The 24,367-nt window shown below is 61.1% G+C and overlaps 2 protein-coding genes across 2 annotated transcripts in view; one reads left to right on the top strand and one right to left on the bottom strand.

Annotated features, from left to right (window-relative positions):
- The window catches only part of BOP1 (BOP1 ribosomal biogenesis factor), a 67,347-nt gene extending 66,073 nt beyond the window's left edge, over nt 1-1,274 (top strand). Inside the window, exons 15-16 of the mRNA XM_069882081.1 lie at nt 670-777; nt 949-1,274. Of these exons, the coding sequence (XP_069738182.1) occupies nt 670-777; nt 949-1,102 (262 nt within the window). The 3' untranslated portion in view covers nt 1,103-1,274. The remainder of the gene's footprint in view (nt 1-669; nt 778-948) is intronic.
- An 872-nt stretch (nt 1,275-2,146) lies between these two features.
- MROH1 (maestro heat like repeat family member 1) overlaps nt 2,147-24,367 on the bottom strand; it is a 78,872-nt gene continuing 56,651 nt past the window's right edge. Inside the window, 10 exon segments of the mRNA XM_069882077.1 lie at nt 2,147-2,695; nt 10,414-10,479; nt 11,462-11,564; nt 12,614-12,748; nt 12,858-13,010; nt 14,308-14,496; nt 15,279-15,425; nt 19,203-19,317; nt 19,997-20,134; nt 23,547-23,743. Of these exon segments, the coding sequence (XP_069738178.1) occupies nt 2,610-2,695; nt 10,414-10,479; nt 11,462-11,564; nt 12,614-12,748; nt 12,858-13,010; nt 14,308-14,496; nt 15,279-15,425; nt 19,203-19,317; nt 19,997-20,134; nt 23,547-23,743 (1,329 nt within the window). The 3' untranslated portion in view covers nt 2,147-2,609.

The following is a 24,367-nucleotide window of genomic DNA, read 5'->3' as shown; positions in this document are numbered from 1 at the left end:
TGGAAGATCTTCCTGGGCTGGTGGGACTGGGAGGGCTCCTGGGGTTCTAGGGTTGGAAGAGCTCCCTGGCGTGGTGGGACTGGGAGGGCTCCTGGGGTTCTAGGGTTGGAAGAGCTCCCTGGGGTGGTGGGACTGGGAGGGCTTCTGGGAGCCTTGGGACTGGGAGAGCTCCTGGAGCTCTGGGATTGGAAGATCTCCCTGGGCTGGTGGGACTGGGAGGGCTCCTGGGGTTCTAGGGTTGGAAGAGATCCCTGGGCTGGTGGGACTGGGAGGGCTTCTGGGGTTCTAGGGTTGGAAGAGCTCCCTGGGCTGGTGGGACTCGGAGGGCTCCTGGGTCTCTGGGACTGGGAGAGCTCCTGGGGCTCTGGGATTGGAAGATCTCCCTGGGCTGGTGGGACTGGGAGGGTTCCTGGGAGCCTTGGGACTGGGAGAGCTCCCCTGGGTCAGCGTTGGAGACGGAGCTTTCCCAGGAGAAAACCCTCCATGGCCACGGCACCGGGGGTCCCAGCAGGTCCCAGCCTGTCCCCGTTGGCCTCTCTGCTCCGGGCAATTCCATCTTGAGGTCCATAAATCCTGGCCGGGTGCGGGGCCGGGGGCCTCGGCGAAGGATCGAAGGGCAGGGTAGAACCTCCACCCATCACCCTGACGTGGCGCCCGCTGTCCTCGCAGGCACCACAAGAAAGCCCTGCGGAGCGTGGCCTTCCACAAGCGTTACCCGCTCTTCGCCTCCGCCTCGGACGATGGAACCGTCATCGTCTGCCACGGGATGGTCTACAAGTAGGTTGGAGCCAGGGGAAAAAGCCACCACGGGAGATGCCACCTCAGCTGGAGCCCTGGAGGGGCTGCGGGGCTGCCCCCTGGGATGGCGGGGTGACCTCCGGGCGGTGGGAAGGTGGGAGAGAGGGAGGGGAACACCCTACCCTGACCCCTCTTCTCCCCCTCCACCAGCGACCTCCTGCAGAACCCGCTCCTGGTGCCCGTCAAGGTGCTCAAGGGCCACGTGCAGACCTTGGATCTGGGCGTCCTGGACGTGATCTTCCACCCCACCCAGCCCTGGGTCTTCTCCTCCGGAGCCGACGGCACTGTCCGGCTCTACACGTAGCTGCTGGTGGCACCGGCATCGCCCCCAACCCAACACCAGAACCTCGTGATGGGGTCACCAGGACACCACCAGCGACGTCCCCAACACCAGAACCTCGTGATGGGATCACCAGGATCTCGTGATGGGATCACCAGGACCCGGGATCCTTTCTCATTAAACTATTTTGGCTACAGTCCTGGGTTGCCTTCTCCTGCCTGGGGTGGAACGAAGCTGGTGAGATGCACGGCAGCTGCGTGATGGACAGGGGAGAGGGGATGGAGAGATGGAGCTTGGGTGGGGAGATGGAGCTGGGATGGAGAGTTGGAGCTGGGATGGAGAGTTGGAGGGAGTTGGGATGGAGAGTTGGAGCTGAGATGGAGAGTTGGAGCTGAGATGGAGAGTTGGAGCTGAGATGGAGAGTTGGAGCTGGGATGGAGAGTTGGAGGGAGCTGGGATGGAGAGTTGGAGGGAGCTGGGATGGAGAGTTGGAGCTGGGATGGAGAGTTGGAGGGAGCTGAGGTGGAGAGTTGGAGCTGGGATGGAGAGTTGGAGCTGGGATGGAGAGCTGGAGCTGGGAATTTGGAGCTGAGATGGAGAGTTGGAGCTGGGATGGAGAGTTGGAGCTGAGATGGAGAGTTGGAGGGAGCTGGGATGGAGAGTTGGAGCTGGGATGGAGAGCTGGAGCTGGGAATTTGGAGCTGAGATGGAGATGTAGTGGGTTGGGATGGAGCTTGGCCGGAGAACCGGAGTTGGGATTGAGAGCTGAAGATGAGCTGGAGAGTTGAAGGAGTCACGTTAGGGAGATGGAGTTGGGCTGGAGGCCTGAAGCTGGGATGAAGGGCTGGGACTGGGCTGGAGAGCTGGAGCTGGTGGCACCCATCCCAGGAATTGCCCAACACAACCCTCCCAGTCCCACCACCCCAGGGAGCTCCTCCAATCCCAGAGCTCCAGGAGCCCTCCCAGTCCAGTCCAGCCCAGGGCCAAGAACCTGGAGCAGATGCCCCTCATGGTGGAGCAGGACCAGCTCGAGAGGTCCCAGCGTCCTCCTTTGGAGGAGAACCAAGGTTTGAGGAGCAAAGAGCTTTATTTAAAAAGACGTTTATGTACACGTGGTGGTGGGGGGGGGGGGGACGGTGACATCCGCCACGCGGGACACGACCCAGCGGGGAGCAGCAGGGTGGGACGAGGGGCTGGAGACAACCAGGAGGACTCAGGAACCTGCTCGGGGGGCCGAGTGGAAGCTTGGAGATGCTGCTCCAAGCCAACCGCAGCCCCTTCCCTCCCCACCGCATCCCAAAAATGATGGAGGACGCGTCTCCTCCAGCCACCGCGGTGCCACCACCGGGCTGGAATGGTCCTAGAGGGGTGGGTGAAGGCGCTGGGCTTCCAGAGAAGAAGCTGTTGGAGCTGCTGCAGCAGATGGAGGCAGGAAGACGTGGCCGTGGCCGAGGGACCTTCTCCGGCTCCGGAGCTGGTGGCCAGGAGCTCGGCCAGGTATTGCTGCGATGGAGCTGGGAGGCGCCGCGGCTCACAGGACGCGGACCAGGCGGCCCAGCGTCTCGGCCACCTTCACGCGGACAGTGGGGACGGGATCCTTCAGGAGCAGGTTCAGAGCTGGAAGGACAAGGAGAAGGTGTCAGGTCACGGCCACCCATCCCAGGTCCCATCCTGGAGGTTTTGCTCCATCACACGTGGAAGGAGGAGCTCCAGCCCCAGGGATGCTGGGTCCATCACCCATCCCAGGTCCCATCACCCATCCCAGGTCCCATCACCCATCCCAGATCCCATCCTGGAGGCTTTGCTCCATCACACGTGGAAGGAGAAGCTCCAGCCCCTGGGATGCTGGGTCCATCACCCATCCCAGGTCCCATCCTGGAGGCTTTGCTCCATCACACATGGAAGGAGGAGCTCCAGCCCCTGGGATGCTGGGTCCATCACCCATCCCAGGTCCCATCACCCATCCCAGGGCCCATCACCCATCCCAGGTCCCATCCTGGAGGCTTTGCTCCATCACACGTGGAAGGAGGAGCTCCAGCCCATGGGATGCTGGGACTGGTGGGACTGGGAGGGCTCCCAGGTGTGGTGGGTTTGGGAGGTTCCCAGGTGCTCTGGGACTGGTGGGATTGGGAGGTTCCCAAGTGCCCTGGGACTGGTGGGACTGGGACTGGAGGTATGGTGGGAGTGGGAAGGATCCCAAGTGCTCTGGGACTGGTGGGACTGGGAGGGCTCCTGGAGGAACTGGGACTGGGAAGGCTGCTGGGGTTGGTGGGTTTGAGAGGGCTCCCAGAGCTGGTGGGACTGGGAGGGCTCCCAGGGCTGGTGGGACTGGGAGGGCTGGTGGAACTGGGAAGGCTCCTGGTGTTGGTGGGTTTGAGAGGGTTCCCAGAGCTGGTGGGACTGGGAAGGCTCCCAGGGCTCCTGGAACTGGGAGGGCTGCTGGGGTCGGTGGCTTTGAGAGCGTTTCCAGGGCTGGTGGGACTGGGAGGGCTCCTGGAACTGGGAAGGCTGCTGGGGTTGGTGGGTTTGAGAGGGTTCCCAGGGGTGGTGGGACTGGGAGGTCTGGTGGGACTGGGAAGGCTCCCAGAGCTGGTGGAACTGGGAAAGCTGCTGGGGTTGGTGGCTTTGAGAGGGTTCCCAGCACTGGTGGGACTGGGAAGGCTCCTGGAGGAACTGGGACTGGAAGGGCTCCCAGGACTGGTGGGACTGGGAGGGCTGGTGGGACTGGGAAGGCTGCTGGGGTTGGTGGCTTTGAGAGGGTTCCCAGAGCTGGTGGGACTGGGAAGGCTCCTGGAGGAACTGGGACTGGAAGGGCTCCCAGGACTGGTGGGACTGGGAGGGCTGGTGGGGTTGGTGGCTTTGAGAGGGTTCCCAGAGCTGGTGGGACTGGGAAGGCTCCTGGAGGAACTGGGACTGGAAGGGCTCCCAGGACTGGTGGGACTGGGAGGGCTGGTGGGGTTGGTGGGTTTGAGAGGGCTCCCAGGGCTGGTGGGACTGGGAAGGCTCCTGGAACTGGGAAGGCTGCTGGGGTTGGTGGGTTTGAGGGGGTTCCCAGAGCTGGTGGGACTGGGAGGGCTGGTGGAACTGGGACTGGGAGGGCTCCTGGGGTTGGTGGCTTTGAGAGGGTTCCCAGGGATGGTGGGACTGGGAAGGCTCCTGGAGGAACTGGGACTGGGAAGGCTCCTGGGGCTGGTGGAACTGGGAAAGCTGCTGGGGTTGGTGGCTTTGAGAGGGTTCCCAGCACTGGTGGGACTGGGAAGGCTCCTGGAGGAACTGGAACTGGAAGGGCTCCCAGGACTGGTGGGACTGGGAGGGCTGGTGGGACTGGGAAGGCTGCTGGGGTTGGTGGGTTTGAGAGGGTTCCCAGAGCTGGTGGGACTGGGAAGGCTCCTGGAGGAACTGGGACTGGGAGGGCTCCCAGGACTGGTGGGACTGGGAGGGCTGGTGGGGTTGGTGGCTTTGAGAGGGTTCCCAGAGCTGGTGGGACTGGGAGGGCTCCTGGAGGAACTGGGACTGGGAGGGCTCCCAGGACTGGTGGGACTGGGAGGGCTGGTGGGACTGGGAAGGCTCCTGGAGGAACTGGGACTGGAAGGGCTCCCAGGACTGGTGGGACTGGGAGGGCTGGTGGGGTTGGTGGGTTTGAGAGGGTTCCCAGAGCTGGTGGGACTGGGAAGGCTCCTGGAACTGGGAAGGCTGCTGGGGTTGGTGGGTTTGAGGGGGTTCCCAGAGCTGGTGGGACTGGGAGGGCTGGTGGAACTGGGACTGGGAGGGCTCCTGGGGTTGGTGGCTTTGAGAGGGTTCCCAGGGATGGTGGGACTGGGAAGGCTCCTGGAGGAACTGGGACTGGGAAGGCTCCTGGGGCTGGTGGAACTGGGAAAGCTGCTGGGGTTGGTGGCTTTGAGAGGGTTCCCAGCACTGGTGGGACTGGGAAGGCTCCTGGAGGAACTGGGACTGGGAGGGCTCCCAGGACTGGTGGGACTGGGAGGGCTGGTGGGGTTGGTGGCTTTGAGAGGGTTCCCAGAGCTGGTGGGACTGGGAAGGCTCCTGGAACTGGGAAGGCTGCTGGGGTTGGTGGGTTTGAGGGGGTTCCCAGAGCTGGTGGGACTGGGAGGGCTGGTGGAACTGGGACTGGGAGGGCTCCTGGGGTTGGTGGCTTTGAGAGGGTTCCCAGGGATGGTGGGACTGGGAAGGCTCCTGGAGGAACTGGGACTGGGAAGGCTGCTGGGGTTGATGGGTTTGAGAGGGTTCCCAGAGCTGGTGGGACTGGGAGGGCTCCTGGAACTGGGAAGGCTCTGGGACTGGGAAAGCTGCTGGGGTTGGTGGCTTTGAGAGGGTTCCCAGCGCTGGTGGGACTGGGAGGGCTCCTGGAGGAACTGGAACTGGGAAGGCTCCTGGGGCTGGTGGCTTTGAGAGCGTTTCCAGGGCTGGTGGGACTGGGAGGGCTGGTGGAACTGGGAAGGCTGCTGGGGCTGGTGGCTTTGAGGGGGCTCCCAGCGCTGGTGGCACCGCGAGGGCTGCTGGTGGCCCCCGGCTCGGCTCCGGAGGGCTCCCCCTTCTCCGCGCCGGCCCCAGCGCCGCCCTCGGAGCCGAGGCTGGAGCCGAGCCCCCGCGGGGGCCAACGCAGACGGTAGCCGGGGCCAAACCCTCCCCTATCAACCCGATGTCCTAACTCCTGGCCCGCTTCCCAGGCATAAGAAAAACCCACTCCAGGTAGTTTTTCCTAGCCGTAAAAATATTAAAAAAAACCCAATAATATTTTTTCCAGTAGCTTGTTTACCCATCGCAAGAACCTTGGCCGCTCCCCAAGCCCCGAGCCCACCTCCAACCAAGCTCTTGAGATGTTTCTCCACCGATTTCTCTGCCCCGGTGCCTCCTCCAGCCTCAACCCCCCCAAATCTGAGGTCGCTCCGGGGTGGGCGGCATCACCCCAACCCCCCTTAGATGCCGAGCTCCTCCACACGGGAAGCTCGCGCGACCCCGAGCCAGACGTTCTCGCTCCAGCGATTACTCACAGGCGGATTCTCTTTCACTTGTTGCGAGCAGACGGAGCTCGTTCTCCTGGAAGGGTTCCGGGAGCCAACGGAAAGATAGTTTTTCCTTTTTTAGTGTTTTTTAAGCTCCCTTGGAAAGAGCGGAAAGTTTCCGTGCATGACTCCATGCGATGAGGTCACCGGTTGACAGGGAAAAAATCCCTGAAATCCAGGAAAATGACTTAACTCCGGGCCAAAATGCCACCGGCTTCAACTCGGGGCTCGGGGAGCTTCTCAGAAGGAGCCGAGCTCTGCCCGCTGGCCGTTAACGAGCTCCTGCTTACGCTAAGCTCCTGAAAATGCCTCGTGAGCCTCAGGGATGCGATGCTGGGGTTGGAGCCACCAGCCGAGGAGCTGGAGGTTGTGGAGGAGCTTGGTGGGGTCCTGAGTCCCCAGGGATGAGATGCTGGGGTTGGAGGCACCAGCTAAGAACCCTGGACTATGGGGTCACGAGTCCCCAGGAATGAGATGATGGGGTTGGAGCCACCAGCCGAGGAGCTGGAGGTTGTGGAGGAGCTTGATGGGGTCCTGAGTCACCATCGATGTGATGCTGGGGTTGGAGACACCAGCTGAGAACCCTGGACTATGGGGCCATGAGTCCCCATGGATGCGATGCTGGGGTTGGAGCCACCAGCTGAGGAGCTGGAGGTTGTGGAGGAGCTTGATGGGGTCCTGAGTCCCCAGGGATGAGATGCTGGGGTTGGAGCCACCAGCCGAGGAGCTGGAGGTTGTGGAGGAGCTTGGTGGGGTCCTGAGTCCCCAGGAATGAGATGCTGGGGTTGGAGCCACCAGCCGAGGAGCTGGAGGTTGTGGAGAAGCTTGATGGGGTCACGAGTCCCCATGGATGCGATGCTGGGGTTGGAGACACCAGCTGAGGAGCTGGAGGTTGTGGAGGAGCTTGGTGGGGTCCTGAGTCCCCATGGATGTGATGCTGGGGTTGGAGCCACCAGCTAAGAACCCTGGACTATGGGGCCATGAGTCCCCAGGAATGAGATGCTGGGGTTGGAGACACTAATTGAGGAGCTGGAGGTTGTGGAGAAGCTTGGTGGGGTCCTGAGTCCCCATGGATGCGATGCTGGGGTTGGAGCCACCAGCTGAGAACCCTGGACTATGGGGTCCTGAGTCCCCAGGGATGAGATGCTGGGGTTGGAGACACCAGCTGAGGAGCTGGAGGTTGTGGAGGAGCTTGGTGGGGTCCTGAGTCCCCATGGATGAGATGCTGGGGTTGGAGGCACCAGCTAAGAACCCTGGACTATGGGGTCACGAGTCCCCAGGAATGAGATGATGGGGTTGGAGCCACCAGCCGAGGAGCTGGAGGTTGTGGAGGAGCTTGGTGGGGTCCTGAGTCCCCATGGATGTGATGATGGGATTGGAGACACCAGCTGAGAACCCTGGACTACGGGGTCCTGAGTCCCCAGGGATGAGATGATGGGGTTGGAGACACCAGCTGAGCAGCTGGAGGTTGTGGAGAAGCTTGGTGGGGTCCTGAGTCCCCAGGGATGAGATGCTGGGGTTGGAGCCACCAGCCGAGGAGCTGGAGGTTGTGGAGGAGCTTGGTGGGGTCCTGAGTCCCCAGGAATGAGATGCTGGGGTTGGAGCCACCAGCCGAGGAGCTGGAGGTTGTGGAGGAGCTTGGTGGGGTCCTGAGTCCCCAGGGATGAGATGCTGGGGTTGGAGGCACCAGCTGAGAACCCTGGACTATGGGGTCCTGAGTCCCCAGGAATGAGATGCTGGGGTTGGAGCCACCAGCCGAGGAGCTGGAGGTTGTGGAGGAGCTTGATGGGGTCCTGAGTCCCCATGGATGTGATGATGGGATTGGAGACACCAGCTGAGAACCCTGGACTACGGGGTCCTGAGTCCCCATGGATGCGATGCTGGGGTTGGAGCCACCAGCCGAGGAGCTGGAGGTTGTGGAGGAGCTTGATGGGGTCGCAAGTCCCCAAGGATCCAACACTAGCATTGAAGCCACCAGCTGAGAACCCTGGACTATGGGGTTGTGAGAGCCCAGAGATGCGATGCTGGGGTTGGAGCCACCAGCCGAGGAGCTGGAGGTTGTGGAGGAGCTTGGTGGGGTCCTGAGTCCCCATGGATTTGATGATGGGGTTGGAGACACCAGCTGAGAACCCTGGACTATGGGGCCATGAGTCCCCATGGATGTGATGCTGGGGTTGGAGCCACCAGCTGAGGAGCTGGAGGTTGTGGAGGAGCTTGGTGGGGTCCTGAGTCCCCATGGATGTGATGCTGGGGTTGGAGGCACCAGCTGAGAACCCTGGACTATGGGGTCCTGAGTCCCCATGGATGAGATGCTGGGGTTGGAGCCACCAGCTGAGGAGCTGGAGGTTGTGGAGGAGCTTGGTGGGGTCCTGAGTCCCCATGGATTTGATGATGGGGTTGGAGACACCAGCTGAGAACCCTGGACTACGGGGTCCTGAGTCCCCAGGGATGAGATGCTGGGGTTGGAGCCACCAGCTGAGGAGCTGGAGGTTGTGGAGGAGCTTGATGGGGTCCTGAGTCCCCATGGATGTGATGATGGGATTGGAGACACCAGCTGAGAACCCTGGACTACGGGGTCCTGAGTCCCCATGGATGCGATGCTGGGGTTGGAGCCACCAGCCGAGGAGCTGGAGGTTGTGGAGGAGCTTGATGGGGTCGCAAGTCCCCAAGGATCCAACACTAGCATTGAAGCCACCAGCTGAGAACCCTGGACTATGGGGTTGTGAGAGCCCAGAGATGCGATGCTGGGGTTGGAGCCACCAGCCGAGGAGCTGGAGGTTGTGGAGGAGCTTGGTGGGGTCCTGAGTCCCCATGGATTTGATGATGGGGTTGGAGACACCAGCTGAGAACCCTGGACTATGGGGCCATGAGTCCCCATGGATGTGATGCTGGGGTTGGAGCCACCAGCTGAGGAGCTGGAGGTTGTGGAGGAGCTTGGTGGGGTCCTGAGTCCCCATGGATGTGATGCTGGGGTTGGAGGCACCAGCTGAGAACCCTGGACTATGGGGTCCTGAGTCCCCATGGATGAGATGCTGGGGTTGGAGCCACCAGCTGAGGAGCTGGAGGTTGTGGAGGAGCTTGGTGGGGTCCTGAGTCCCCATGGATTTGATGATGGGGTTGGAGACACCAGCTGAGAACCCTGGACTACGGGGTCCTGAGTCCCCAGGGATGAGATGCTGGGGTTGGAGACACCAGCTGAGAACCCTGGACTATGGGGTCACGAGTCCCCATGGATGCGATGCTGGGGTTGGAGCCACCAGCCGAGGAGCTGGAGGTTGTGGAGGAGCTTGGTGGGGTCGTGAGTCCCCATGGATGTGATGCTGGGGTTGGAGCCACCAGCTGAGAACCCTGGACTATGGGGTCCTGAGTCCCCAGGAATGAGATGATGGGGTTGGAGCCACCAGCTGAGGAGCTGGAGGTTGTGGAGGAGCTTGATGGGGTCCTGAGTCCCCATGGATGTGATGATGGGATTGGAGACACCAGCTGAGAACCCTGGACTATGGGGTCCTGAGTCCCCATGGATGCGATGCTGGGGTTGGAGCCACCAGCCGAGGAGCTGGAGGTTGTGGAGGAGCTTGGTGGGGTCCTGAGTCCCCATGGATGTGATGCTGGGGTTGGAGCCACCAGCTGAGGAGCTGGAGGTTGTGGAGGAGCTTGATGGGGTCCTGAGTCCCCATGGATGTGATGATGGGATTGGAGACACCAGCTAAGAACCCTGGACTATGGGGCCATGAGTCCCCATGGATGTGATGCTGGGGTTGGAGCCACCAGCTGAGGAGCTGGAGGTTGTGGAGGAGCTTGGTGGGCTCCTGAGACCCCCTGGATGTGATGCCAGGACTGGAGATGCTGTCTGAGGACCCCAGAGTGTGAGGCCACGAGCCCCCACGGATGCGACGCCAGAGATGGAGCCACCAGCTGAGACCCTTGGAGCTTGAAGAGCAGCTCAGCGGGGTCTTGAGTCTCCATGGACGTGATGATGGGGTCAGAGCTGCCGGCTGAGGACCACAGAGCTCGTGGAGGAACCTTGCAAGGCTGTGGGGCTTGGGCTTCACCCACCAGCAGATCCTGCAGAGCCACCACCTTGGCCCCAGGATGTCCCTAGATGCCACCTCATCATCTGGATTGACCGGTTGACCAGGAGGACATCCCTGGTGTCCCCCAAGCTCTCATCCAAGGGTGATGGTGAAGCTGGATCCCACCACACCACCGCAGCCCAGATGGAGCAGGACCTCGTTGTCCTCCAGCTCCAGGAGACAAAGCTCAACTCCTGCTCCCCCAGAAGCGAAAGAGCCACCTGCAGCACCTACTCACCTGAAATGAGCTGGTCCAGGTCCACTTGCTGGCAATGATCTTCGTCCACGTGCAGCACCAGGAAGCCTGAGGGACAATTTGAGGGTCAGGGCTTGGTCTGGATCCCACCCAGGAGCTCCACATCCCATGGGATGGGATCACGGCATGGAATCACGGAATGGGTTGGGTTGGAAGGGACCTCCAAGCCCACCCAGTTCCACCTCCAGCCATGGGCAGGGCCACCTCCCGCTGGATCAGGAGCTCCAAGGTCCATCCAACGTGGCCTTCAACCCGTCCAGGGATGGAGAAGCCACCACCGCTCCCAATCCCTTCTTCCCCCATCCTGGATGGAAACCATGGATTGTCCTGATCCAGCTGCAGGATCCTTGAGGAACCTCAAGAGGTTCGAAAGGTGCCACCACCAGCCTGTCCAAGACCTTCTAGATGCCACCACTGCACTAACGAATTGCTCACAGCCTCCCTGGAAGCTTCTCGGTGAGGATCGTGGAATCAGAGAATCACCAGGTTGGAAAAGACCCACTGGGTCATCGAGTCCAACCATCCTAGAGTCACCTGCCAGGCTTTCCACCTCCTGCAGCTCCAAAAACATCTCCCAGAGCATGCTTCCAGAAGACCTGGGGGCTTCCAGAAGACCTGGATGCTTCCAGAAGACCTTCTCATCCAGCACAGCAGGGACCACAAGGATTCCCAGGACAACAGGGGTGGATATAGAAGCCCTTGGACCCACCAGAAGACCTGGATGCTTCCAGAAGACCTGGATGCTTCCAGAAGACCTGGATGCTTCCAGAAGACCTGCTCATCCATGGTGCCCTCCCAGCACAGCAGGGACCACAAGGATTTTCAGGACAAGAGGGATGGATCCACACGCCCTTGGACCCACCAGAAGACCCGGGAGCTTCCAGAAGACCCGGGAGCTTCCAGAAGACCTTCTCATCCAGCACAGCAGGGACCACAAGGATTCCCAGGACCACAGGGATGGATCCAGGTGCCCTCACGAGGAGTGGGACCCCCAGGTGAAGCTGGAGGAGCAGGACAAAGGCCACCTTACCGATGAACATGGGTGCAGCCGCTCGGATGTCCACCCAGCTGCTCTTGAAGTAGAAGAGGTTGGTTGAGATGAGGCGGTTCAGCATCTCGGGGTACGTCTGCATCTGGAAGAGAGAAGAGGCCATGGAACCACGGCCAGAACCCTCTGGAGACCCTTCCAGCCCATGGATCCATGGATCCAGATCCCTCTGCAGATCCCCCTGCCCTCCAGCCATGGATCCAGATCCCTCTGCAGATCCTCCTGCCCTCCAGCCAGGGATCCAGATCCCTCTGCAGATCCTCCTGCCCTCCAGCCATGGATCCAGATCCCCCTGCAGATCCTCCTGCCCCCCAGCCATGGATCCAGACCCCTCTGCAGATCCTCCTGCCCTCCAGCCCTGGATCCAGATCCCTCTGCAGATCCTCCTGCCCTCCAGCCATGGATCCAGACCCCTCTGCAGATCCTCCTGCCCTCCAGCCATGGATCCAGATCCCTCTGCAGATCCTCCTGCCCTCCAGCCAGGGATCCAGATCCCTCTGCAGATCCTCCTGCCCTCCAGCCATGGATCCAGATCCCCCTGCAGATCCTCCTGCCCCCCAGCCATGGATCCAGACCCCTCTGCAGATCCTCCTGCCCTCCAGCCCTGGATCCAGATCCCTCTGCAGATCCTCCTGCCCTCCAGCCATGGATCCAGACCCCTCTGCAGATCCTCCTGCCCTCCAGCCCTGGATCCAGATCCCTCTGCAGATCCTCCTGCCCTCCAGCCATGGATCCAGATCCCTCTGCAGATCCTCCTGCCCTCCAGCCAGGGATCCAGACCCCTCTGCAGATCCTCCTGCCCTCCAGCCATGGATCCAGCTCCCTCTGCAGATCCTCCTGCCCTCCAGCCATGGATCCAGACCCCTCTGCAGATCCTCCTGCCCTCCAGCCATGGATCCAGCTCCCTCTGCAGATCCTCCTGCCCTCCAGCCATGGATCCACATCCCTCTGCAGATCCTCCTGCCCTCCAGCCAGGGATCCAGATCCCTCTGCAGATCCTCCTGCCCTCCAGCCATGGATCCAGATCCCTCTGCAGATCCTCCTGCCCTCCAGCCATGGAGCCAGACCCCCCTGCAGACCCTCCTGCCCTCCAGCCCAGCTCCCCGTGGTCTCGGTGGCTCCGTAGCTGCTCACCAGGTGCTTGCAGACGTTGTTCATGAACTCCCCGTAGTGGAGGCTCCGGTCCTCGCGCAGGTGGTTGAGGAACATGTCGCAGAGCCCCTCGCAGCCCATGCTGGGACCACACATGCGCAGAGCGAACTTGCAGGCCTGAAGCGCAGAGGGAAGAAGCTCCAACGCGCGCCGGAGAGCTCGCGGTCCCACCAGGAGCTCCACCTTGAGGTGGAGGAACCCCAGTAGGAGCCGCTGGGCGACTCACCTTGACGACCTCCGGCTTGGGATCCTGGAGGTGCAGCAGCAGCGTCACCAGCCCGTTGAGGATCTGCTCGAAGAAGACTTCGCCGTCGCCTTCGCTGAACTTGGTCAAGTTGCCGAAGAGCACGATGGACGATTGGCGAAGCTCAGGTTGCTCCTGCGAGGAGGTAGGAGAAGCGGAGAGCATGGGATGTGACCTGGGCTGAGCATCTCCTGCTCCCCAAAGAGCTTCTCCCACCACCCATCACCTCCCTTCTCAAGCTCGAAGGCACCGGAGCACCGAGAGAAGCGTCACCTGGTCCCTCAGAACCTCCTTCCCAAGGCTGCTTAGGTGGTTGGAGGTGGTTCTTCACCCAAACCTCCCATGGGATGAGGACAAAGCTCTGGTTGGGGTGTAGACCCACTCCCTCCCACCCAACGACTCCTCAAAACCACAGAGCCGTGGTCTTCACCCCAAATTTCAGCCACCGCCATCTCCTGCTGGTCCAGATCCAACCCAAGGCAGCGAGGAGCTCCTGAAGACCAAGGTCTTCACCCCACGGCTTAGCTCCCACCATAAAAAGGAGGAGAGGAAGGTGGGGAGCTCCTCCGAGACGGAGCAGTGGGGAAGATGACAACCCTGGAGCTGGAACATGGGACCTGGCCAAGGGATGGTGCTCCTGGTGGGACCAAGGCAGCAGAGAAGGTTTCAGTCCAGGATGAGGGATGATGGGGAGAAGGACTTGGGGTGATGGTCAAGGAGAAGCTCAACGTGAGCTCAACACCCACAGCCCAGAAGGTCAACAGGGTCCTGGGCTGCATCCAAAGAGTGAGACCAGCAGGGAGGGAGGGGATTGTCCCCTCTGCTCCTCTCGGGGAGACCTCAGCTGGAGGGTTGGGGCCAGGGCTGGAACCCTCAGCAGGAGAAGGAGATGGAGCTGTTGGGACGGGGCCAGAGGAGGCTCCGAGGAGGATGCGAGGGCTGGAGAACCTCCCGTCCCAGGACAGGCGGAGAGAGTTGGGGTTGTTCAGGAGAAGAGAAGGCTCCGAGGAGACCTTGGAGAGACCTTCCAGCACCTGAAGGGGCTCCAGGAAAGCTGGGGAGGGACTTTTTCCAAGGTCATGGAGTGATGGGATGAGGGGAACGGGGATAAACTGGAGAGGGGCAGGGTTAGACTGGACACGAAGAGGAATTTCTTCATGATGAGGGTGGGGAGACCCTGGAACAGGTTCTCCAAAGAAGTTGTGGCTGCCCCATCCCTGGAGGGGTTGAAGACCACGTTGGATGGAGCTTGGAGCTCCTGATCCAGCGGCAGGTGTCCCTGCCCGTGGCAGGAGGTGGACCTGGATGGGCTTTGAGATCCCTTCCAACCCCAATGACTCTACGATTCTACGTCCCTGCAGGTCCCGCAGACGAGCTCCAGCTCAGTGAAAGGTCCACACTGGACCTTCTGACAAAGGGAGGAGCTGCTTACGCTGTCAAAGAAGGGCCGGATCCTGATGGCGATGTGGAGGAGCATGGACTGGACGTCTCGTTCCTCCAGGTGATTCAGGAGCTTGGAGAGGCTGGACATGGCCTCCAACGCGACCAGGTTGTGAGGGTCGTCTTTGTCATCCAGCCCGTTGACCATGGACGCCAGGAGCTTGGCACCGTGTTTCCTCGCCTGCAAGGGAACCGGGGAGGAGAGGTCAGGCTGGACCCATGGCTGGAGGGCAGGAGGATCTGCAGAGGGATCTGGATCCATGGCTGGAGGGCAGGAGGATCTGCAGAGGGATCTGGATCCATGGCTGGAGGGCAGGAGGATCTGCAGAGGGATCTGGATCCATGGCTGGAGGGCAGGAGGATCTGCAGAGGGATCTGGATCCATGGCTGGAGGGCAGGGGGATCTGCAGAGGGATGTGGATCCATGGCTGGAGGGCAGGAGGATCTGCAGAGGGATCTGGATCCCTGGCTGGAGGGCAGGAGGATCTGCAGAGGGATCTGGATCCATGGCTGGAGGGCAGGAGGGTCTGCAGGGGGACCTGGATCCATGGCTGGAGGGCAGGGGGATCTGCAGGGGGATCTGGCTCCCTGGCTGGAGGGCAGGAGGATCTGCAGGGGGATCTGGATCCATGGCTGGAGGGCAGGAGGATCTGCAGGGGGACCTGGATCCATGGCTGGAGGGCAGGAGGGTCTGCAGAGGGATGTGGATCCATGGCTGGAGGGCAGGAGGGTCTGCAGGGGGACCTGGATCCATGGCTGGAGGGCAGGAGGATCTGCAGAGGGATCTGGATCCATGGCTGGAGGGCAGGAGGATCTGCAGAGGGGTCTGGATCCATGGCTGGAGGGCAGGAGGATCTGCAGAGGGTTCTCTCTGCGCAATCCACCTCGTCCTTGAGCAGAGACACGTCCCACTGGCCTCCTGGTGGGTCCCATCTCCCACCCAGCCCTGCCCGTCCCTCTCACCTTCTCCGGAGCCCCCGAGGCGATGTTCCCCAGCCCCCGCAGAGCCAACATCCGCACCAGCAAGCAGGTGTCCTTCTGCCTCCCCGTCACGTTGTCCATCATGGTCTCCAGCAGGATGAGGTCGTTCACCACGTTGTTGTTGAGAAGCTAAAGCGGAGAAGAAGCCTCAGCATCCCCCGCCAACCAGGAGGGAGAAGACGGTTCTTCTGGATCCTCTAATTCCCAGCAGACCCTGCAGCCCTGAGGTGACCCCCGGCTCCCCTTGGACCTTCAGTTCCAGATCCAGGTCATCCCAAGGTTGGGCTGGAGGAGACCTCAACCCCTCGGCCACGAGTTGGATTTGGAGAACCTGTGATGCTTTATAAACGGAGGAAACCAAGGATCCCAAGTTGAGAAGAAGGTAGAAGCCCACGAAGCCACCATGAAAGCTAAATCCCCACCCCCAAAATCCGTGAGATCGCAGAAATAATGGAATGTTTGGGTGGGAAGGGACCTCCAAGCCCATCCAGGTCCACCTCCTGCCATGGGTAGAGACGCATCCCACCGGATCAGGGGCTCCAAGCTCCATCCAACCTGGCCTTGAGCATCTCCAGGGATGCAGCAGCCACAGCTTCCCTGGGCAACCTGGTCCAGGGTCTCCCCACCCTCCCAGGAGAACGTTTCTCCCCAAGATCTCATCTCCATCTCCTCTCTTGCAGCTCAAAACCGTTCCCCTCGTCCTCTCCCTGCCTTCCTTGACCAAGAGCATCTCCCCAGCTTTCTTGGAGCCCCTTTCCCTACTGGAAGCTGCTCTAAGGTCTCCTCGGAGCCTTCTCCAGGCTGGACAACCCCAACTCTTCCAGCCTGGCCTCACGCAGGAGGTTCTCCAGCCCTTGGATCATCTCCGTGGCCTCACTCCAACAGCTCCATCTCCTTCCCGAGTGGAAGGGCGAGGGCTACGGAGATTTAGAGGGATGCGAGGTCCAAGCTCATCCCTGGAGATCCAGCAGCTCCTCCAGACGTGACTCCAGAGCAGCGGAGAGGAACCCGGAGCCCACTGGAGCGTCTCCAGAAGGCTGAGGAGCAGCAGACCCAGAGCTTTTGGTGAGCGGCTCCTTCTTCTTGGAGCTCTCCGGGTGGGAGAAGCCATCCAAGAAGAAGCTCAAGGAGAATTCTGGGCAACGGGGAGGTCGCTCCGGGGTTCTGCTCCTCTTGGATGCTCCCTGGGGGCACCCACGGTCACCGGCCACCGCCGTGGAGAGGCCAGGAGGGACCCTGGGGCATCTCCAGGTTCCATTCGTGGTGGGGAGCTCCTCATATGGACCATGGTGGAGATGCCAGGAGAGACCCAGCTCCCCAGGACCTGCTCCACACGCAGGAAACCACCATGTGGCCACCACAAGGACCCTGAGGGCATCCTGGGGCGACGTCCAGAGACCTTGTGGAGGCCAGGAGATCAGAAACCCCGTGCTGACCATCCTCCTCCTCCTCCAGGGGGTCCCTGGGGCATCTCCAGGTTCCATTCGTGGTGCCACTTGGACCATCGTGGAGATGCCAGGGGAGACCCAGCTCCCCAGGACCTGCTCCACACGCAGGAAACCACCATGTGGCCACCACAAGGACCCTGAGGGCATCCTGGGGTGACGTCCAGAGGGCTTGTGGAGGCCAGGAGAGCAGAAGCTGGTGCTGACCATCCTCTTCCTGCTCCAGGGGGTTCCTGGGGCATCTCCAGGTTCCATTCGTGGTGCCACCTGGACCACTGTGGAGATGCCAGGGGAGACCCAGCTCCCCAGGACCTGCTCCACACGCAGGAAACCACCATGTGGCCACCACAAGGACCCTGAGGGCATCCTGGGGCGACGTCCAGAGACCTTGTGGAGGCCAGGAGAGCCGAAACCCCGTGCTGACCATCCTCCTCCTGCTCCAGGGGGTCCCTGGGGCATCTCCAGGTCCCATTCGTGGTGCCACATGGACCTCTGTGGAGATGCCAGGGGAGACCCAGCTCCCCAGGACCTGCTCCACACGCAGGAAACCACCATGTGGCCACCACAAGGACCCTGAGGGCATCCTGGGGTGACGTCCAGAGGGCTTGTGGAGGCCAGGAGATCAGAAACCCCGTGCTGACCATCCTCCTCCTCCTCCAGGGGGTCCCTGGGGCATCTCCAGGTTCCATTCGTGGTGCCACTTGGACCATCGTGGAGATGCCAGGGGAGACCCAGCTCCCCAGGACCTGCTCCACACGCAGGAAACCACCATGTGGCCACCACAAGGACCCTGAGGGCATCCTGGGGCGACGTCCAGAGACCTTGTGGAGGCCAGGAGAGCAGAAGGTGGTGCCGAGGAGCCCCATGTTGCCTCTTCTCCTCCTGCTCCAGCCCAGGAGCTGCTCCCCTCGTGCTTTCTGGCTTGGTGGGACCTGAGCTTTCACCTCAAGGCTTTGGAGCTTGGGAGATGCAGCCTTTCCAAGCTCGGTGGCCGAGGCTGGAGCTGCTATTTTAAAGCCTCCAAGGCCGTGAAGATCCAACCCACGCTCCAAAACCTCAAGCAGATCCTGGGACGAGCTCCAAGAGCCGAGCCAAGAGCTCCCGTGGCCAACGAGCAAAGAAAAACCCAAGATCTTCATCCCCGGCTGAGAAGTTCGAAGGTGGTTGAGAAGGTTGAGGTTGGAGGAGACGGTGGGGGATGGAGTCGTTGGCGCGAGGAGCCGCTTGATGTAACCCAAGCTCCTCGAGCGGCTCGGGACGCGAAGGTGGTGAGGACGGGGAGGTAGAGTTACAGGCGGCCGGGGAGAGGACTTGAGTCACTTCATTCCTCGGGAAGGTACGTCAGGAGGCAGCTCCGGTTGGCCGGGACTCGGAGCGGAGACGCCTTCCAGCGCCGGAGCCCGGCCACCCCGGCCACCCGAGGGGCACTGAGAACCCACCTGAGATCCCCAGCGGGTCAACGAGTCCAACCAGCCCCATCAAAGCACTAAATCACGTCCCTCAGCGCCTCGTCCACCCGTCTTCTAAACGTCTTCAGGGATGGGGACTCAACCCCCTCCCTGGTGCCTCCACCAGGGCCCCAGGACCCTTTCCGAGAAGTTCTCCCTGGTGTCCAGCCTGGTGGAGCTTGAGGTGGTTCCACCTCGTTGTGTCCCCTGGGAGAAGAGCCCAGCTCCCTCCTCTCCACAACCTCCTCTCAGGGAGTTGGAGAGAGCAATGAGGTCTCCCCTCAGCCTCCTCTTCTCCAGGCTGAACCCCCCCAGGTGCCTCACATGCTCCTCGTGGTCTCCAGCCCCTTCCCCTGCTTTGTTGCTCTTCTCTGCACTCGCTCCAGAGCCTCAAGGTCCTTCTTGGGGCGAGGAACCCAAAACTGACCCCAGATTTGAGATGTGGCCTCACCGAGTCCATAAATCCCCTCCCTGACCTGCTGGCCACGTCGTTTCTCCTCCAAGCCAAGATGCCCTTGGCCTTCTTGGCCCCCTGGGCCCCTGCTGGCTCCTGTTCAACCAACCCCCCAGGTCCTTCTCCTCCAGGGACCTTCCAGCTGCTCTTCCCCACCCCTGGAGCTGCTCGGGGTTGGTGACACCCAAGAGCAGGACGCGCCCTTTGGCCTCGTTAACCCTCATCCCGTTGGTCTCAGCCCGTGGATCCAACCTGCTCGGATCCCTCTGGAGAACCTCCAACCCCTCCAGCAGACCCAAACTTCCTCTCAGCTTAGAGTCATCTCCAAACTTGCTAAGGATGAAGCCAACACCTTCACCCAGGTCATCGATGAAGACCTTGACCAGGGCTGGAGCCACCAAGCCCTGGGGACACCCCTTGTCCCTCCAGCTGGAGTCAACTCCATCTCCCACCACCCTCTAGAGGGAAGAGCGTGCGGTGGCTTTAACCTTCATCCCACTGACTCGCCACCAGGCCAGGGAAAGAGGGATGGACAATTAGGAGATGCTTGGCCACCCACCTCGGCGAAGAAGGCGGTGGTGGTGACCCTCTGGCTGTCGAAGACGCTGCTCAGCGTTGGGATGAGGTTCTTCACGATGAGAGGGAGCCGGGGGCCGGCGTGACGCGCCATCGCCCTGCAGAAAGGAGAAGCAGGTGTCTCTCCAGGCATGGAGCATCCATGGCTCCTCTGGGCCACCATCTAGGATCTCCAGGCATGGAGCATCCATGGCTCCTCTGGGCCACCATCTCTGATCTCCAGGCATGGAGCATCCATGGCTCCTCTGGGCCACCAGCTAGGATCTCCAGGCATGGAGCATCCATGGCTCCTCTGGGCCACCATCTCGGATCTCCAGGCATGGAGCATCCATGGCTCCTCTGGGCCACCATCTAGGATCTCCAGGCATGGAGCATCCACGGCTCCTCTGGGCCACCATCTAGGATCTCCAGGCATGGAGCATCCATGGCTCCTCTGGGCCACCATCTCTGATCTCCAGGCATGGAGCATCCATGGCTCCTCTGGGCCACCATCTCTGATCTCCAGGCATGGAGCATCCACGGCTCCTCTGGGCCACCATCTAGGATCTCCAGGCATGGAGCATCCATGGCTCCTCTGGGCCACCATCTCTGATCTCCAGGCATGGAGCATCCACGGCTCCTCTGGGCCACCATCTAGGATCTCCAGGCATGGAGCATCCATGGTTTCTCCAGGCAACCTCACCACCTCCCCAGGGACCAAGTTCTTCCTCAGATCTCCTCTCCACCTCCCTTCCTTCAGCTTGAAGAGGTCCTCGAGGACCAGAGCCACCGTCTTACCCGGCCAGCGAGGCGACCCCGTCGTGGTGCTTCTCCGGACTCGCCATCAGCTCCCAACCCCCGCTTCTTCCGACCACCTTGGCCACCTCCTCGCTTCCTCCCCGCAGCAGCATCACCTTCAGCGTCTCCACGGCGCAGCTGGAAGGAGAACCCAATGGAAGAGTCACCGGTGGCTTCTTGTCCTCCAGGAACCTCAGCAGCTCCCGGGCCACCAACCCAAGGAGCTGGGAAGCCCTGGGAGATGTGGAAAGTCCTCAGCTCCTCGAGGAGAAGCTCCGCGAGGGCTTTAGCTGGAGGGAGAGGAGCCCGTAAGTCGTTGCTTCTTCCATTCCCACCACGACGTTGATGTTTAGAGTGACCCAAGACGCGTGGCTCCAAGATAACGAAGCCCAGGACCTCGTTAAGGAGGGTTTGGGGTTGGTTTTAATTCATATTTTATAGTTGGAGATCGTTTTGCCGTCAGCACAGAGCCCCGAGGTGGCCACCAGGGATTGTCCTCGGGGCTGGGGAGGTGGCACCTCGACTCCTGGGCTCAGTGCTGAGCTCGGAGCTCCAAGAAAGAGCTGGAGGCTTCTCACAGGGTTGGAGGAGAGACCAAGGGATGGAGGGACCAGAGCCCTGGAGGGTCAGGAGGCTGGAGGGAGGGAATGAGGATCGTGGGATGAGGGTTTGGAGGATGAGAAGCCTCCAGGGATGAGGAGCTGGAGGAGGAGAAGCCTCCAAGGATGAGGAGCTGGATGAGGAGCCTCCAGGGATGAGGAGCTGGAGGAGAACCTCCAGGTTTGAGGAGCTGGATGAGGAACCTCCAGGGATGAGGGGATGGAGGAAGAACCTCCAGGGATAAGGAGCTGGAGGAGGAACCTCCAGGGATGAGGAGCTGGAAGATGAGTATCCTCCAAGGATGATGGTTCAGAGGATGAGGTTCCTCCAAGGATGAGGGTTCAGATGATAAGTTCCCTCCAGGAATGAGGATTTAGAGAATTTGTATCCTCCAGGGTTCAGAACGTGTCTGCAGCAGAAGGTCCAGGAGCAGGAAAGGAGAAAAGGAGAAGAACGTAGCTTTTGACCTGGACATGGAGCTGTGGGGGCCAGTCCAGAGGAGGCCACGGAGATGATCCGAGGGCTGGAGAACCAGGCTGAGAGAGTTGGGGTTGTCCAGCCTGGAGAAGAGAAGGCTCTGAGGAGACCTTAGAGAGACCTTCCAGCACCTGAAGGGGCTCCAGGAAAGCTGGGGAGGGACCAGGGGGTGATGGGACAGAACGAGGAGAACGGTTTTGAGCTGCAAGAGGGGAGATGGAGATGAGATCCTGGGGAGAAACGTTCTCCTGGGAGGGTGGGAGAGCCTGGACCAGGTTTCCCAGGGAAGTTGTGGCTGCTCCGTCCCTGGAGATGTTGAAGGCCACGTTGGATGGGGCTTGGAGCTCCTGATCCAGCAGGAGGTGTCCCTGCCCATGGGAACTGGATGGCCTTGGAGGTCCCTTCCAACCCAAACCATCTCACGGTTGCACGATTCTCACTTGGTGTCAACCAGAACCCGCAGATCCCATCCCTGGAGGGGTTCAAGGCCACGTTGGATGGAGCTTGGAGTTCCAGATCCAGCGGGAGGTGTCCCTGCCCATGGCAGGAGGTGGAACTGGATGGACTTTGAGACCCTAAACCCCGGCGCGAGGGCAGCGGGTGAGTCTTCCTGCGAGCAGAGGCCACTCCTGGAAGCCAGACGGATAAAGCGGCTCCTTCCCAGGATTCGCTTTCTCCACCGTGTCCCATGGACGCCTCCTTCTGCTCCAACACGTGTCCTCCAGGCTCCTCTTCCTGCCAAGGGCTCAAATTCACCTTCACCGTCTCTCTTCGGCGTTTAAATCTCAGGAAATTCCTTTGATATTGGAACCAGCTCTTGGGACCCGGCTGGAATTCCACATCCCGGTGGTTTCCCCTCCGTGTCGGATCGAGGTTGCTCCCCACCTCCATCCATCAGCGATGACTTCACGGAGGAGAAACGGCTCCGAGCGGAACCACCCGATGCTCCAGGCGATCCCTGGGGACTCCTGGAAGGACGCAGCTTCTCAAAAGCGGGTGATGCCACCGGAGATGCTCCACCAGGACAAGGCTGCTCCATCCACGGTCAACGGCTCGATGTCCAGGTGGAGATCCAGGACTAGTGGTGTCCATCAGAAGTCCACGCCGGGACCAGAGCTGTTTAGTATCTTCATCAATGATAATTGCAGCGGGATCGAGGGCTCCAGCAGCAAGTCGGCAGGTGACACCGAGCTGAGGGGGGCAGCTGCCACATCAGAGGGAGGGGATGGATCCAGAAGGACTTGGATGGGCTGGAGAAGTGGGGCTGGGAGAACCTCAGGAGGTTCAACAAGGCCAAGGTGCTACAGCCGGGTGGGGACAATCCATGGTTTCAATCCAGGATGGGGGAGGATGGGATGGGAGCAGCCCTGAGGAGAAGGACTTGGGGTGATGGTCAAGGAGACCATCACCAAGGCCAGCAGGGAGGGAGGGGATTGTCCCCTCTGCTCCTCTCGGGGAGACCTCAGCTGGAGGGTTGGGGCCAGGGCTGGAATCCTCAGCAGGAGAAGGAGATGGAGCTGTTGGGACGGGGCCAGAGGAGGCTCCGAGGAGGATGCGAGGGCTGGAGAACCTCCCGTCCCAGGACAGGAGGAGAGAGTTGGGGTTGTTCAGCCTGGAGAAGGCTCCGAGGAGACCTTGGAGAGACCTTCCAGCACCTGAAGGGGCTCCAGGAAAGCTGGGGAGGGACTTTCTCCAAGGTCATGGAGTGATGGGATGAGGGGAACGGGGATAAACTGGAGAGGGGCAGGGTTAGACTGGACAGGAGGAGGAATTTCTTCACGATGAGGGTGGGGAGACCCTGGAACAGGTTCCCCAGGGAAGCTGTGGCTGCCCCATCCCTGGAGATGTTGAAGGCCACGTTGGATGGACCTTGGAGCCCCTGATCCAGCGGGAGGTGTCCCTGCCCGTGGCAGGAGGTTGGAACTGGACGATCTTTGAGACCCTTCCCAACCCCAACTATTCTCGGAGGGACGACACCGACTCGGCGCAACCAAGACTCGTGCAGCCTTTGATGCCACGAAGCCGATTAGCTCTTTCCAACTTCTCCTCCTCATCCTTCATGGAAGAGGAGGAGCCGTCCTCCCTCTTCCAGAGACGCTCACCAGCTCCCAACCTTCCCAGCAAGCCCCGTGGTCGCTTCCAAAATCATCTTCCCAGACCCCGCGGGGCTTTTCCGGGAGGCCGGATGGGTGCGAGGCACCATCCCAACCCCCCTTCCAAGAGCTCTGGTTGCTCGAGCTCCTCTTCCACCGCGGTTGATTCAACGCTTCCCGATTTAGGGATTGCGTTTTGCGGAAAGACAAAGCCCCACCCTCCCCCCCTTCTTGGAGCTCCTCCCCGAGCCCCAAAACCGCAACTCGAGCCGTGGTCCCCGAGGCGTTGGAGCCCCGCTCGTTATTACCCAGACGCCGTTGAGTTTGGCCAACGCCAAATGAGTTCCACATGGCTTGGAGGCGCGGTTGCTCCTCGGTACCTGCAGGGTTGGAGGCTCCGGGAGGCCCCGTGGTGGCCGTTGCTCCTCCTCTCCTTGCTCTGCAGGTTCTTGGGGAGCTGGACCCCCACGGTGGAGCTGACGCGCAGCAGGAGGGTCACGAAGAGAGGCGGGTAGAGTCCCACCACGGCCGGCCCGGCCTCCGGAGCAGACATGAGCTCATAGAGAGCGCACGTGGCCTGGAGAGAGAGAGAAAGAGGAGAAGAAGGAGCAAGAGGATTAAGAAGGAGGATCTCCAGCTCTCCACGCTGAGATCTGCTCGTAAATAACCCAACCGGAGGGTTTCGTCTCCTTCCGGAGGCGCCGAGAGGAAGAAAGCAGCGACGCCGACCCCAACGTCGCCTCCCCGAACGCCACGAAGCCGCTCGGAAGCTTCGTTCCTCAAGAACGTTGGGGGGTCTCCAGCTGGAAGGAGGGTTTGAAGTTCTCCCCGGGGAAGGCGAGAAGATCCGAGGGGTTTTATGGGCTGGAAGACACCACGCAACCTCCAATTCTGAATTCAATCCCATAATTACGCGGCACGAAGCAAACGAGGGGAATAAACCCAAAGAGGAGGGACCAGGGGTCGTTTCCGAAGCAGCCGGGTGGGTCCCAGCTGCGTTTGGTCCTTCAGAGGAGGAGGAGGAGGAGATTTTCACAGCTGCTTTTCTGCTTCCAAAGCTTCCAAGCTGGCTCGGGGGGAGAAAAAGCCAAGTGGTTCCCCTCGAGGACGGACGCCTGAGCGGCTTTTTTGGTTCTTTACGAGCTGGTGGATTAGATCTAATCAGCATCGCCCAGCGGGATGTTCTTTCCAGAACCCGAGC

The sequence above is a fragment of the Phaenicophaeus curvirostris genome, unplaced genomic scaffold (assembly GCF_032191515.1).
Source record: "Phaenicophaeus curvirostris isolate KB17595 unplaced genomic scaffold, BPBGC_Pcur_1.0 scaffold_75, whole genome shotgun sequence".
Classification (NCBI taxonomy): Eukaryota; Metazoa; Chordata; class Aves; order Cuculiformes; family Cuculidae; genus Phaenicophaeus; species Phaenicophaeus curvirostris.
The sequence above is the reverse complement of the archived record's forward strand: the minus strand, read 5'-3'. Positions and strand labels throughout refer to the sequence as shown.